We start from the raw sequence: 14,657 nt of genomic DNA on the forward strand, positions 1-14,657 counted from the left end.
TACACTTAAAATGAATTAATTTATGGTATGTAAAGTATACCTTACTAAAGTTGTCTTTAAGAAAAAAAAAAAAAAAAAAAAACAGGGGGAGCCTGGGTGGCTCAGTCAGTTAAGCATCTGACCTCAGCTCAGGTCATGTCCTCAGTCCATGTCCTTGAGCTCAGTCCATGAGTTCAATCCCCACATCGGGCTCTGTGCTGACAGCTCAGAGGCTGAAACCTGCTTCAGATTCTTTGTCTCCCCCTCTCTGCCCCACTGATGCCTGTGCTCTGTCTCTCTATCTCTCTTAAATATAAATATTTTAAAAAGAAGAAAAAAAAAAAAAAAAGAAAGAAAGAGAGCTAGGGCACCTGGGTGGCTCAGTCAACTGAGCAGCCGACTTCAGCTCAGGTCATGATCTCATGGTTCATGAGTTCCAGCCCCACATCAGGCTCTGCACTGACAGTGAGAAGCCTGCCTGGGATTCTGTCTCCCTCTCTTTGCCCCTACCCCACTTGTGTGCGGTCTTTTTCTCTCTCTTTCTCTCTCTGTTTCAAAATAAATAAATAAAAGAAAAAAAAGAGCTAAGGAATGACTGGAATTGCTCTGTGAAGGTAGGAGGAAGAAACTACTTCCCAGACAAAGAAAGAATGATGAAGGGAAGAAAAAGGAGAGGCAGAGTGGAGTCTCTAAGAAAGTCTTGCACCCTTTGGCTCCTTCCCACAATCACTGTATCTTCAGCAAAGTTTATGAAAATGATTAAATGGCTGATATGAGAGCAGTTTTTTGCTGTCAGAGGACAAATGAGAAACACCTCATGATGATGCAGGAGTACAGATGCAGAAAGAGGCACAGGAAGTCCAAAACACAAAATCCAAGAAGACCTCCTTAATGAGGGCTAGGGGTTGGCATTAAAGTCAGAGCTAAGCTTAAAGTTTTAAGGAATAGGAATCCACAGCTGCATCAGGTTACATCATTTTTCTTCAGATTTTTGTATTTAACAGTTACATTTAAATTTTAGTGGATAGTACAACAGACTATATCGCTATATGTTTAAATAATTTTAGGGATGCTGAACAAGTTACAATGACCAATTTTAAAGAATATCAGTTGTTTTGGTGTGACCAGAACTCTTCCCTCCTCCTTCTTTTTGTTTAGAAACTCCTTTTTGGTAAGGAACTCCTCACTTAAGATTGGGTGGGCCTGACACCATCACATGAGGTGAACATGTGCCCCAGGAACAGCCAGCATCCCCTATATCCCTAAACATAGTAATTGGTTCAAGAAAGGACATGTGATACAAGCCAGACCAATAACTAAGCTCCTGAATGTTTTCTGCCAAAACTAAATAATAGCATTTGAGCCTAGGGCTGTCAACAATCATTGTAACCATTCAGTGGAAAATATATCAAAGACACTGAAGATGAGAAGCTGCTGATACCATCTGTATCCCTGGACCTGATATACTCAGTTATATGCAAATTAATATGACTGGAGTTTCTGTCAAATGCAACCAAAAAGTCACCTCTGTAAAAAGCCACTGAAAAATTAGTGACACATCTACACTGGTTGCCACAGGGGTCTAAATGATGCAACCCAGAAGTGAAGGGGAGTTCACTCTCTGAGGAGGCTGAATGGACTAATGGAAGACAGGATGCAAGAGAAAAGCAAGGAGATAAAACTTCTTCTAGACTCCCATCTACTGATGTGAGAAACTGTTCCTCTGTCCAAAGATACCCTGTATGACCAAGCAAGCAAACCTGCCAAACAATGTCTCTCCAGTCCTTTGTGAAGCAGTGGCCAATGAGATAAGGTATCACCTTACATTGTTTCCCATCTCTGCCTCACTTCCCTTTTCTCATGATCCCTGGGATTATGCCTCCCAGATAAAACCTCAACTCTTAATCCTTGTATTGGTCTCTGTTTTCTAGGGAACTCAGATTAAAAGAGTATCTACGAAAAAACCTACAGCAACCATTAGGCTTACTATTTTTTTTATAGTTTATTATCAAGTTGGTTTCCATGTAACATCCAATGCTCATCCCGACAAGTGCCCTCCCCCGCCTCCATCAGCCCTCAGTTTGTTTTCGGTATTCAAGAATCTCTCATGGTTTGCCCCCCTTCCCTCTCTCCAACTATTTTTCCCCTTCTCCCCCATCGTCTTCTGTTAAGCCATTAGACTTACTATTAAGTGAAACATAGAAAGCTTTCCCTCTGAGATCATAAACAAAACGAGGATGCTCAGTACTCATACAATGTTAAGTAGAAACAATAATATTCTACATAGTAATGGAAGATAACCATCTATAAAGCAAAGCGAAAAAGTAAATCAGCTATAAGGTTTGGAAAGGAAAAAACAAAAATTCATAATTTCCAGATGATATGGCTGTCTATATAGAAAATATAAAAAATATAAAATTCACAGATGCATTTTTAGAATTGACATGAGTTAAAGAAGGTATATAGCTAGATACAAAATGGTTATATACCTAGAAATAAATCTAATGACAGATATGCAAAAACCTTACAGAGAAAATTATAAAATTTTGTTGTATGATATAAGGAAGACCTAAATAAATGAAGAGATACACCATATTCAAGGATTGAAAACTCTGTATTATAAGGATGTCATTTCTCTGTCAAATTGATGTATAGATTCAATGTAATCCCAATCAAATGCTAATAGGACTTGGGAATTTTTTGTTTGTTTTTTGGTGCATTCTAAAATATACAAGGAAATTCAAAGGAGTAGGAGAAGGCAAGACACTTTTTTAAAAGGTGGGGGAATTATTTTACCAAATTCCAAGGCTTATTATAATTAAGATTGTTTCTAGTTGGTGAAAATGTGTATAACCAGACCAATGAAACAAAACAGAGAACCCAAAGACCTACAAATAATGACACAATCTATTATAGAAGTGGCAGGGCAGGTCAATAGGGAAAGGACACTGGGAAAAAAATTAAAATTTTTATAAACATATCAAGTCCAGGTGGAATATAAACCTAAATATAAAGGTGCCAACTAGAAGGTTTACGATAATACGGATGAATATCATAATGACCACAGGGTAATACAATATTTCTTTTTTTTTTTAAGTTTATTTATTTATCTTGAGAGAGAGAGAAAGAGCAAGTGAGCAGGGGAGAAGCAGAGAGAAAGAGAGGGAGAGACTCCCAAGCAGGGCTTGTGTTGTCAGCACAGAGCCCGACCAGGGGCTCCATTCCACAACCATGAGATCATGACCTGAGCGGAAACCAAGAGTCAGACACTTAACTGACTGAGCCACCCAGGCACCCCCACAGGGTAATAAAATATTTCTTAAATAAGACCTCAAAAGCACTAACCATTAGAAAAGAGAGAGAAACTGATTTGAGTATATTAAAACTGAAAACTTAGTTTTCAAAAGACTCCATAAAAATAATTTCTTGAGAGAGCGAGCGTGCATGAGACAGAGCGAAGGAGAAGGGCAGAGGGGGAGAGAGACAGACATTTTTTTTTTAGTGTTTTCATTTATTTTTGAGAGAAAGACAGCACAAGTGGGGATGGGGCAGAGAGAGGAGACAAAGAGGCTCTGAAGCGGGCTCTGCACTAGTAACAGTGAGCCTGATATAGGGCCCAAACTCATGAACCCAGAGATCATAACCTGAGCCAAAGTCAGACGCTCAACCAAGCCACCCAGGCACCCAGACAGTGCCTTAAGCAGGCTCCACATTCAACCCAGAGTCCAATGTGGGGCTCAATCCCATGATCCTGGGATCATGACTTGAGCCTAAATAAAGAGTCAGATGCTCAACTCACTGAGCCACTGAGGTCCCCCTCCATAAAAAGAATTTTTAAAAACCACAGAGTGGGCAAAGATATTTGCAAAACATATAATCAATAAATGGATTAATACACTGAATATGTATACTCACACAAATCAATAAGAATACAAAGGGAAAAAAAAAAGAATGGCAAAAGACTTAAATAGGCAATTTACAAAAGAGCAAATTCAAATAGTCAATATACATACAAAACAGAGCTCAACCTCATCAGTAATCAAGTAAATACAAATTAAAACTTTTACAGTAAGATAGCATCATGCATGCATCCACCAGATTGATAAAAATGAAAAAGTTGGCAGTACCAAGTAATGGCAACTATGTAAAACAACACTGTTGTGGGAGTGTGTATTTCTTCAGGTATCTTTGAAAACAGTTTAGCATTACCAGATAAACTTAATAAAACTGCTAAGACAAGCAATAAAAGATACCTAAGGACCAGCAATCTCATACCTGAGTATATACCCTAGAGAAACTCATCCACATGCATACCAGAATACATGTACAGGAATGTTCATAGGTATATCATTTTGTTTTGTTTTGTTTAATGTTTTATTTATTTCTGAGAGAAAGAGAGCATGGGCAGGGGAGGGACAGAGAGAGAGAGGGAGACACAGAATCCCAAGCAGGCTCGAACTCCTGAACTACAGATCATGACCTGAGCCAAGTCAGAAGCCCAACGGACTGAGCCACCCAGGCATCCCAGGACATTATTTCCAACAGCCACAAACTGGAAACAATCCAAATGTCCATCTACTGTAGAATAAAAAACTGTGGTATATTTACACAATGAAACAATATAAAGCAATATAAATGAACTCCAACTATCTATAACATTATAAATTAGTCTCACAGAATTTGATGAAAAGAAGCATCACGAGAAAACACAACATACAATATGACTGTATTCAAATGAGTTCAAAAACAGAAAAAAATATATTGCTTAGAAACGCATTTATAGGGGGCACTTGGGTGGCTCAGTCAGTTAAGCATCCGACTCTTGATTTCGGCTCAGGTCATGATCTCAAAGTTCATGAATTCAAGGCCCACACAGAGCTCTGCAGTGACAGTGCAGAGCCTGCTTGGGATTCTGTCTCCCTCTCTCTCTGCCCTTTCCCTGCTGGCTCTCTCTCTCTCTGTCTCTCAAAATAAATAAAAATAAATTGAAAAGACACAAGACAAGGGAAGGGAAGGGAAGGGAAAGGGAGGGAAGAAATGCATTCACAGGTGGAAAGAATAAAGAAAAGCAAGGAAATGGTCATCCCCAAAATAAGGACAGTGGATTGGAGTGGTTTGCAGAAAAGCGTAAGATTGAGAAAAGAACAGAACGGATAGATCTGAAAGAAAAAACAACAGAACAGTTACAGAGATGGAAATGGAGTAGAGCATTTGTCGGGGGTACAAATAAACTAGAGAATAAGTCAACAAGAGGACCAGATTATAGATGACTTTAAAAGGCAGGCAATAGGGGCACCTGGGTGACTCAGTCAGTTAAGTGTCCAACTTCAGCTCTGGTCATGACCTCATGGTCCATGAGTTTGAGCCCCACATCAGGCTCTGAGAGCCTGGAGCCTGCTTCAGATTCTGTGTCTCCCTCTCTCTCTGCCCCTCCCCTGCTTGCACTTTCTATCAAAAATAAATAAACATTTTTAAAAAATTAAAAGTAAAATAAAATGCAGGCAAGAGTTTGGGTTTAACACTGTAGGAAGCCACTATATATTAGTCAACAAAAGAATGCCATGATAAAAGCTGTAATTTAGGGAAACCTCATTTCCAACACATTTGAATTACAGGAGGTAAGAGATTAGATCAGCTCTGGTCCCGCTGAGGTTATCTAGAAGTGATGTAATGGAAGATGCTACAAGGTGGCAGAGCGGCATTCATTCAAACACTTCTTACATGTCCAGTTTACACAAGATTCTGTGCTTGACTCTAGAGATAAAAAGACACAACCAGCCATCAAAGACCTCTGGAAAAGCAGTATAAAGTAGGGGAAAATGGGGAGTGTGGGAGATGGGGGACAAGAAAAATTACAAAAACAAAAACCCAAAAAAAAGAGCTCATGAAATCAGTGATGAAGAAAAAAGTCAAAGGTCCCTAATCCTCAAGCATTCTATAATTCCAGTACACATAAAAGTACCATGGGAAGCACAGCCACATGGCCCAAGGACCAATGAGAACAAGCAGGAAGGAGCTATGACTGTACTACATACATGTGAGAAATGTGACTAGAAAAAAGGGAATGTCTGGTTGGCAGCTAGAAATGCCAGAAGATTCAATAGTTCTTTGTTTTAGGATGAGAAAGGCACAATAAGTCTTGTGGTTTAAGGAAAACATCCATAGAAAGAAACAGACTGAAGATGCTAGAAACGAAAGGAAAGAATTATGAGATCAGATTCTGAGAGAGGTGGCAAGGTGTGGGGTTCAAAGGACAAAACACTAGGTAAACTTTGGAGAAGGCACATCTTACAGGCTCATGAGAAAGATGGTTAAAAGGTTATAGGAACAGTAGCATGCTGAGGTTATGGTGGACTCATGTTAAATGGTCTTAACTTTTCAGTGAAAGATGGGGGTAGGGAAACACATTATTAAGAGAAATGACTTAGAGTAAACCTCATTTCAAATGAGAACACATTCATTAATAAAAGATCAACTCTGCACTGTTCTGCTCTTCCTCAAACACTAATCTGCAACTCAGGGGCAAGAAAGAGGTTAAACACTGAGGGGCGCCTGGGTGGCTCAGTCGGTTTAGTATATGACAGTTCATGGGTTCCAGCCCTGTGTCGAGCTCTGTGCTGACACTGTGGAGCCTGGAGCATGCTTAGGATTCTGTGTGTGTGTCTCTCTCTGCCCTTTCCCTGATCATGCTTTGTCTCTTCCTCTCTCTCAAAAAATAAACATTAAAAAAAATTTTTTTTAAAGAAAGAGGTTAGACATTCAGCATTAAGAATTGGTAAGATGAAAAAAAAAAAAAAGAATTGGTAAGATGAGTGCAACAAAAGGCCTGGGAGGTATACGTGTCCAAAGTGATTTAAAAAAAAAAAAAAAGGGGGCAGCATTGAAGTAATTCGTATTATGTGGATAGAATTTCTTTGATCAGGACTATGAGAATGAACTGAACAAAGTAGACTGAGAGATTAGGCCTACACAGCCAGGGTTATGAACAGATTCAAAACTAAAAAAAAAAAAAAAAAAAAAAAAAGAGAGAGAGAGGTTATAAATAAGCCTATATCCAGGAAATACTACTCCTGTAAGATTTTCCTAAAAAATAAAGATCTGCTGAAAACCTTTCATTAAAGTTTGCTTCTTAGGCAGCAAAATGATACCAAATTAACAAAGGAAAGATTAAGTAGGTAAGGGTAAATTTGGGGATGCTAACAGTAGCACTGTTAGAAAATCTGGAACTATCACAGAAAACATTTTGCAGAAAGAAAATACAGTCAATTAAAAAAAAGTGTAAAATATGAAATCAGAGGACTAGGGTTGGAATCCCAATTCAGGCAAATAATTTCATGCTACTATGTAGGCCTCAGTTCTTCATCTGGATCATGGGAATCATAATAATTGTAAATAACACAGGAATAACAATAGCAGCAGCTAACATTTTTAAATGCTTATTATGTGTCAGGCACAGTTCTAAGTGTTTTGTATGTATTAATTCATTTAATCTTTATGATAAGCCCATGGAGGCTTTTATCCCCATTTTACTGAAGAGAAAACCAAGACAGGGAAGTCAGATCAACTGCCCAGAATTACATAGCTATTCTGTGGTATATGCAGAATTCGAACCTATGCAATGTGACTGATGTGCTGTGTTCTTCACTATATTCTTTCCCCCCCTCTCTGGGTAATAAAGATGAGAATGTAGTAATAAGTGCTTTAAGTGTATCCAAATGTTCATCATTACTGCTGAATATCAAGTAACAGAACAAAATAATCCAAACAAAATCTTAGATCATTAATCTACAGTCAACGTCCCATAAAATTATATGTTAGGGGGTGATTATAAAGGGGGTAACAAACAATGTATATGCCTTGTCTTCCAAAAGCAGGGAGAACAGACAAGAGGCAATAATTGATATGAACATAAGATACATGCTGCTTTTCTATAACAAGTAGCACAATCAGTGATAAAGAATAAAGAGCTTTCAGAAATCACAAAATCACAGCCTCAAAAAATAACAGCACTAAATGCAAAAGGTTAGGAAATGACTGAACCAGAAAAGAAATCAGTATAATTCTTTTTAAAGAAAAAATCTTGGAACAATCATAAAGCTTTAAACATAAGAAAAATAAGGCTTTGAATAGCAACAGGCTTTTCACAGAGCAACAAATTTCAATATGCACATCACAAAAAGACTTATCACTCCCAAGAAAAGGTCCTACATCACATTATGAATATTATAATAATAAAAAAGTAATTGATGCTGGGCACTTACTATGTAGAAAGCTCTGTTCTAAGCACTGTATAGGTACTGATTTATTCAATTCTTAACAACCCTATAAGGTAGGTCCTACTATTTTTCCCAGTTTATACATAGGGAAAATGAAGCAGAAGTGAGGTGAAGTAACTTGCCCAAGTTTACTCAATGCAAGCCAGTGCTGGGATGTCAAACCCAGGAAGTTTATCTCCAGAGTCTGTGCTATACTTCCTCTAGATCTAGGCAACTAATCAACAGAACAAGAATTTATTCAGAAGTATTATTTGGCCATATTTAGTAACAAGAATGAAAGTATCTTTCAGTCACAATAAGCAGATAATATATTCATTATCTGTAACAGTTCTGTCCTCAGTGTTCCCTCCAAATTAATCTGCACATTCCTCCCATACCATCTCATCTACTCCTCTGGCTTCAGTTACAATGTATTTGCTGATGAGTCCCAAATCTAGACCTCCAGCCCAATCTCGTGCATCTTCAACCTCACCAACAACCTAATAAATAATTCTCTTTCAATGCTCCATGAGCACCTCAAAATCAATATGTCCAAAACTGAATCATCATCTCCTTCCCACCTTATTTCCCACCCTCAAATCACATCTTCCTCTTGTACACCCTTACCTCAACGACTGCCTCCATCATCCACCTGGTATCCCAAGTCGGAAACTTGAATGTCATCCCAGACTCCTCAGTCATCCTCACCTTCCATACCTAGTCAATAACCAATCACCTCCTAAGTATCTCTCCGATCAATGCATGTCTCATTTTCACTGCCTTACTTCATGTGACAACTCTACAAGGCTACATTAATTTGAAATTTGTCTTTTTGTGTGAAACTCCTTTTTTTCTTGTATTTCGTCCTCTCATTTGGGCACAAACTCCATGGAGAATATTGTATATATTTCATATCTAACACCCTAATGTGCAATTTCCTGATCAATAAATATTCTCAGCGAAACTCAGTTCTATTAAAGAGAAATGAATACTAAGCACATATGTCAAGCAATACATTTTTAATGACACTGCCTTCAGAAACAAGGACCAGTTATTTCAGAAAAAAATTAAAAAGAACAAAAGTAATAATTTCCTATTAACTCTATCACTACTCTCTAAAATATACTAATTATTGTTCAGTGTTTAATGATAGTTACTGAAGGCCATGCACTACCCAAAAACACTTCACACAAAGTATGCCGCTTAAAATGTTCTATGAGCTGAGTACTCTCAGTATACCCATTTTCCAGATGCCAAAACTGTAACTTAAAAGAGCTTAAACAAGGGCGCCTGGGTGGCTTAGTCGGTTAAGCCTCCGACTTTCGCTTAGGTCATGATCTCGCACGGTTCGTGGGTTCGGGCCCCGCGTCGGGCTCTGTGCTGACAGCCAGCCTGGAGCCTGTTTCAGTCTGTGACTCCCTCTCTCTCTGACCCTCTCCTGCTCACGCTGTCTCTCTCTCTCTCTCTCCTAGAAATAAATAAAACATTAAAAAAAAATTTAAAAAAAAATAAAAAAATAAAATAAAAAAAATTTTTTTTAAAAAAGAGCTTAAACAATTTGATCAAAGTGCCAAGTCAGAAAATAAGTCAGGATTTGAGCCCAAGGCATAATAGTCTGACACCAGACCACATGTTCTTAAGCACTTGCTATTTTGCCTCTTAAAATGAAATCTGTGTTTTAAAGCGTAAAAGAAAAGAATAATTAAGCACAAAGCTTAAATAAAAAAGATGTTAGTTTTAAATGAAAAACGTGCCAAAACAGAATAACTATGGAAGTTCAGGCAGTTAAGAAAAGACCTGTTTGGTGGGTCCAAAAAATCGTTATGATCAACAAACTAAAAAGATCCAAAGCCACAGAAATAAAATTGTCAAAAAAGTAATGCATTCGAATGTTTCTTTCCTTTCTTGGGGCAGCGTAATAAAACTAACACTGTCTACTGTCTTACACCTTAGTGTATTTCACAATGTAATTCTACAGATATGAAAACCCCCACCCCCATCCCCCCAACCCCGTATTTCAATTTTTGGTTCTGGCATCCCACCCACCACAGGCTGGTAAAAGGTCTGGAAACCTCAACCGTGATCACTTGCTTACTTCCAGACTCCCAAATATGAGCCAAAGGGCCAGTGTGAAAAGAACACTGCCTATCATCCATCTTCGTCTGGTGCCATGAGAAACACAGGCGCACATTTAAATTCACATGCTACTAAGATCGAGCTTCAGCCTACAATTCGTCCAAGATTCGGCAGCTGCACACCCGAGATGCAGACCACCAGCTCTCAACTTTTCATTTTGCCTATACGTTTTAGATTCTGGGTGCACGAGCCCACTTTGAATTGGCCCCCGGTGGCAAAGAGGAATCCTGTCAGATTTCTCCGGAAAGGTGGTAGGCGTGAAGAAGGGGCGGCCTCCCACCGGCCCCGAGCCCGCCGCGCGCGGAACCTTTTGTTGGGGTGGAGAAGAGGGCGGACCCCGCACTCTCCTGGGGGCAAAAGGGGGTGGGCGGGGAGAGAGAGGGAGTTAGACGCCGCGGCGGACCCGGCAGCCCGGGGGTGGGGACACAAAGAATTTGGGGAGCGACTATCGGCCGGCCGGCGCGCTCCCCCACCCGCCCTGCAGTAAGCCGCCGCGAAACTCCAGGCCCGGGCGGCGGAGGAGCCGGCAGAGGCGGGCGCGCCGGCGTGCGGGGCTCCCTGCGCCCCCAGGCGAGGATCGGCAGCCGGTGCGGGCTGAAACCCCGGGCTGGAGGGCGGCGCGAGGCCTCGGCGGCGCCCGCGACGACCGCGAGCCCCCTCCGCCCAGCCACGGACCAGGCCGCCGGATCCCCGCGCCCGCGTCGCCACACCCACCCGCCTCCTAGGCCGAGCCCGGGAGGACTCCCAGCTCTTCCTCCCGCTGAGGCGACGCGCCTCGCGCCTGAGATTTACCTGCTGATCTTCTGGGCAAACGCGCGGCGCTCGGCCATGGCTGCTAAGGCGGCGGCGGCGGCGGTCTGGGCGCGGACGGGCGGGCGCGTGCCTCCTCGCTCGCGCTCCCTCCCTCACGGCCTCCGCCAGTCCCAGCTCCGGACCTGGGAGGCTGGGGCTGGCGGCCGGAGAGCCGGGAACGAGCCCTGCCGTAATGCTCCTGAGAGGCGCGCAGCAAGAAACCGCTCCTCCCCCTGCGTGTCAATGCCCGCGGGAGCCCGGGCTTCGGAAAGCAGCTGCGGCCGGTCGGAGCCAGGGGGAAGAATGGGGCGTGGAGGGAGGGAGACGCCAGTCCTGGCCACTTCGCTGCCGCGGGGCCCTCACGACCGAGAGGACACAGAGAGCAGCCAGAGGAGGGCCAGCGACTTGGTGAGGCAGGAAAAGAAGATTACAGAACGCGTGGGGGGAGCTTGGTTTTCCCGAAAAGGAAGGAGAGGAAATGGAAGATAGGTTTTGCTGAGGGGGGCTGTGCTCTGCCGCCCAGGATGGCTGAGTTCTTGCTCCTGCAGCGCCCATCTCCGAGCAGTTGAAAGCACTTTCTGCCCTACTTCGACCTTGTGAATGGGGTCTCATCAGAGAAGGAATGGTTTTTCTTGTAGAAAAAGAGCCAAAAATGACCTTTCTTCTACAGAGGTAACAATAATAATAGTTGACTTGTGATTGCTTAGCAAGGCAGAAGTTAAAGTTTTTTACATGCATGATCTTAATTTAATCGTCACAACAGCCCCTTGAAGTAAGTTTTATCCCCATTTTACAAGTTTTATACCCAGAGAAGCTAAGCGTCTAGCCCCAGGTCACACAGATGGTAACCTCTTCAACTAAGATGTTCAAACCCCGAGTCCAGGCCGTTTCTTTGAAGATAACTGTTTCTCTGTTAACAATACTCTTCCTGAGACTTATTTGCCCTTTTTGGATCTCATTTTGCAGTTACAAATATTAGACCATATGAACTTTAATGTACTTGACTGTTTTGACGTTCTATTAAATAATCTCTGTTTACCACTCAAAATGATCTTGCCTGTTAAATCCTATAAAACAAAGACTAGCAGAAATCATGTCTTATTCTGTGGTGATCCCATAGTGTCTAGAATGTTTGGCTCCTAGGGGCACCTGGGCGGCTCAGTCGGTTAAGCATCCGACTTCAGCTCAGGTCATGATCTCACTGTTTGTGGGTTCGAGCCCCGTGTTGAGCTCTGTGCTGACAGCTAGCTCAGAGCCTGGAGACTGCTTCAGATTCTGTATCTCTCTCTGACCCTCCCCTGCCCCTGCTGTCTTTCTCTCTTTCTCAGAAATTAATAAACCTTAAAAGAAAATAGAATGTTTGGCTCCTAATGCATATTTGCTGATTGCTGATGTTATGGTGAAACTAAGAAAAATATCCTGGTTTTTTTGTGGTACCTTTACTCTTAAGTATTAGAAGGATTTATGTGTATTTTTTTATTATTATATTCTGTGTCCTTTTGAGGTATGTTGGATACTTGTTTCCCTCTCTTTTATAGTTGGAAAATCCATAGCATATAGCCATTTGCCCAAACACTGAGTCAGGGGTGATAGCCTTAGACCCATAACTTCCTGTTCAGTGCTCTAACCACTGTGGGAGACTTCATTTATTGTGTATAACAATGCACATTCCAGTTAAAATAGTCTGTTCAGGGGCGCCTGGGTGGCTTAGTCGGTTAAGCGTCTGACTTTCGCTTAGGTCATGATCTCGCGGTTCGTGGGTTCGAGCCCCGCGTCGGGCTCTGTGCTGACTGCCAGCTCAGAGCCTGGAGCCTATTTCAGAGTCTGTGTCTCCCTCTCTCTCTGACCCTCCCCTGTTCACGCTGTCTCTCTCTCTCTCCTAGAAATAAATAAAACTTTTAAAAAAATAGTCTGTTCAAAGAGGATTTTTGTGTAGCTTCTACTTAAATGTATAGCATACCTAGACATTCTAGAGAAGACAGAACTGAACTAGACTCAGTCCTGTTCTCAGGAAGTTTGCTTCCATGGGAAAGGATAAAACACCTACTCAAAGAACTACAAGTCAATCTAACACTGTATCATGGCCTTTAAGACACTGCATGATAGGGACCCAGTTATATTCTGTCACTTTCTTACTATGTGACCTTGGGTAAGTTCCTTAAATTTGCTCTCAAATGGGGGGAATAATTGCACCTACTTGAAAGAATATTGTGCAGAGTCACTGAGTTAAGTCATATAAAATTCTTAGAAGAGGGCCTGGCATACTGTAAGTACTATATGCTCTAGCTACTGTTTTATTATCGCTGTTATTACCATCGTTCAGCTTACACTTAAACTTGTGCTTGATAGTCCCTGAAGCGTTTGTTCTCATGCTCCCAGCCAGATGTTGTATGCCTTTATCTCTGCTCTCCAAACATCTTTTCACTACTCTCTTAGAGAACTGACCACATTCTGCTTTTGAATGGTTCTTTGTATACATGACTCACTAGTTGCCAAAGTGTCTGAAAGGACATTGCATGCACTGTGCAGTTTGCTGGGAACATGTAGAACAGGAAGAGGACAGGCAGGACCAAGCTGTAAGCTGGGTAGACAGAGTCTGGGAGATACTCCAAGCTAGAGTGGTGGCCCCCAACTCTGGAGAAGAGCTGGCAGTCATAGACAAGTCCAGTGTGGGCAGATATCCATGTCCCACAAGGGTCTAAATGCAGGGTAATGCATGGAGCTCAACAAAGGGAGAGTGGAATTGCTTTGGCTCACCAACATTCATGCTCCCCATATTATCCCTGCACACACACACACACACACACACACACACACCAGTTTCAATCCACCATACTTAAATGGAGCTGATTCACTCAACACAAATTTCAAGGATGAATAAGCAGAGCAACACGTTCCCTTGGTTTCTGGGGATGGTTTAGGAATAGGCACATGAATAAAACCAAGACCCAATCAAAACTAAAAATTGCATTTGTTGTACCGGGGACCTCCCATCTACAGAAGGTCTGCCTGAGAATGAAGCCAAACACAGCAGAGAAGAGAGTAAAAAATGGAAAAAAGATGATCTCCTTATAACATCACCTGAGGCTTGGACTTCGCAGTTAGATGGACTAATAATGTGCTCGGTTTTGGTTTGGTTTGGTTTCTGCTTTTTGCATAAGTTAATTTGAGTTGGGTGTTCTGTCACTAGCAACTGAAGAGTCTTTACTAAAGAAGCCTTCGTTTAGTCAGCTAATACCACTAGGCTCTGGAGACACCATGGTAAATAAGACACTGTTTGTGTCCTCAAGGAATTTAGCGTCTGGCTGAAAGGGTAAGTGAATAAATAGTACGTTTAAGTGCTAAGATGAAAAATTCAGGAAGTTCCATATAAACTCTAGATAGCATCAGTTCTCAGCATCAAGTGAAGACTAACTATACTATCACCAGGATGTTCACTTAACATGAGGTAGTAAAAACTGGATGGAGTTTAACCCCACGTTTAACCCTGTTAGA

General features: G+C 41.6%; 1 protein-coding gene across 6 annotated transcripts in view; it reads right to left on the reverse strand.

The window, feature by feature from the left end:
* Positions 1–11,229, reverse strand: part of DOCK7 (dedicator of cytokinesis 7) — a 220,793-nt gene extending 209,564 nt beyond the window's left edge. For all 6 annotated transcript variants that reach the window (XM_039255290.1, XM_039255289.1, XM_039255288.1 and 3 more), the window contains exon 1: positions 11,163–11,229. In XM_039255290.1, the coding sequence (XP_039111221.1) occupies positions 11,163–11,200 (38 nt within the window). In that variant the 5' untranslated portion in view covers positions 11,201–11,229. The remainder of the gene's footprint in view (positions 1–11,162) is intronic.
* Between the last annotated feature and the right edge of the window lie 3,428 nt (positions 11,230–14,657).

Source organism: Hyaena hyaena, unplaced genomic scaffold (assembly GCF_003009895.1).
Source record: "Hyaena hyaena isolate Hyena2069 unplaced genomic scaffold, ASM300989v1 scaffold_521, whole genome shotgun sequence".
Taxonomy (NCBI): Eukaryota; Metazoa; Chordata; class Mammalia; order Carnivora; family Hyaenidae; genus Hyaena; species Hyaena hyaena.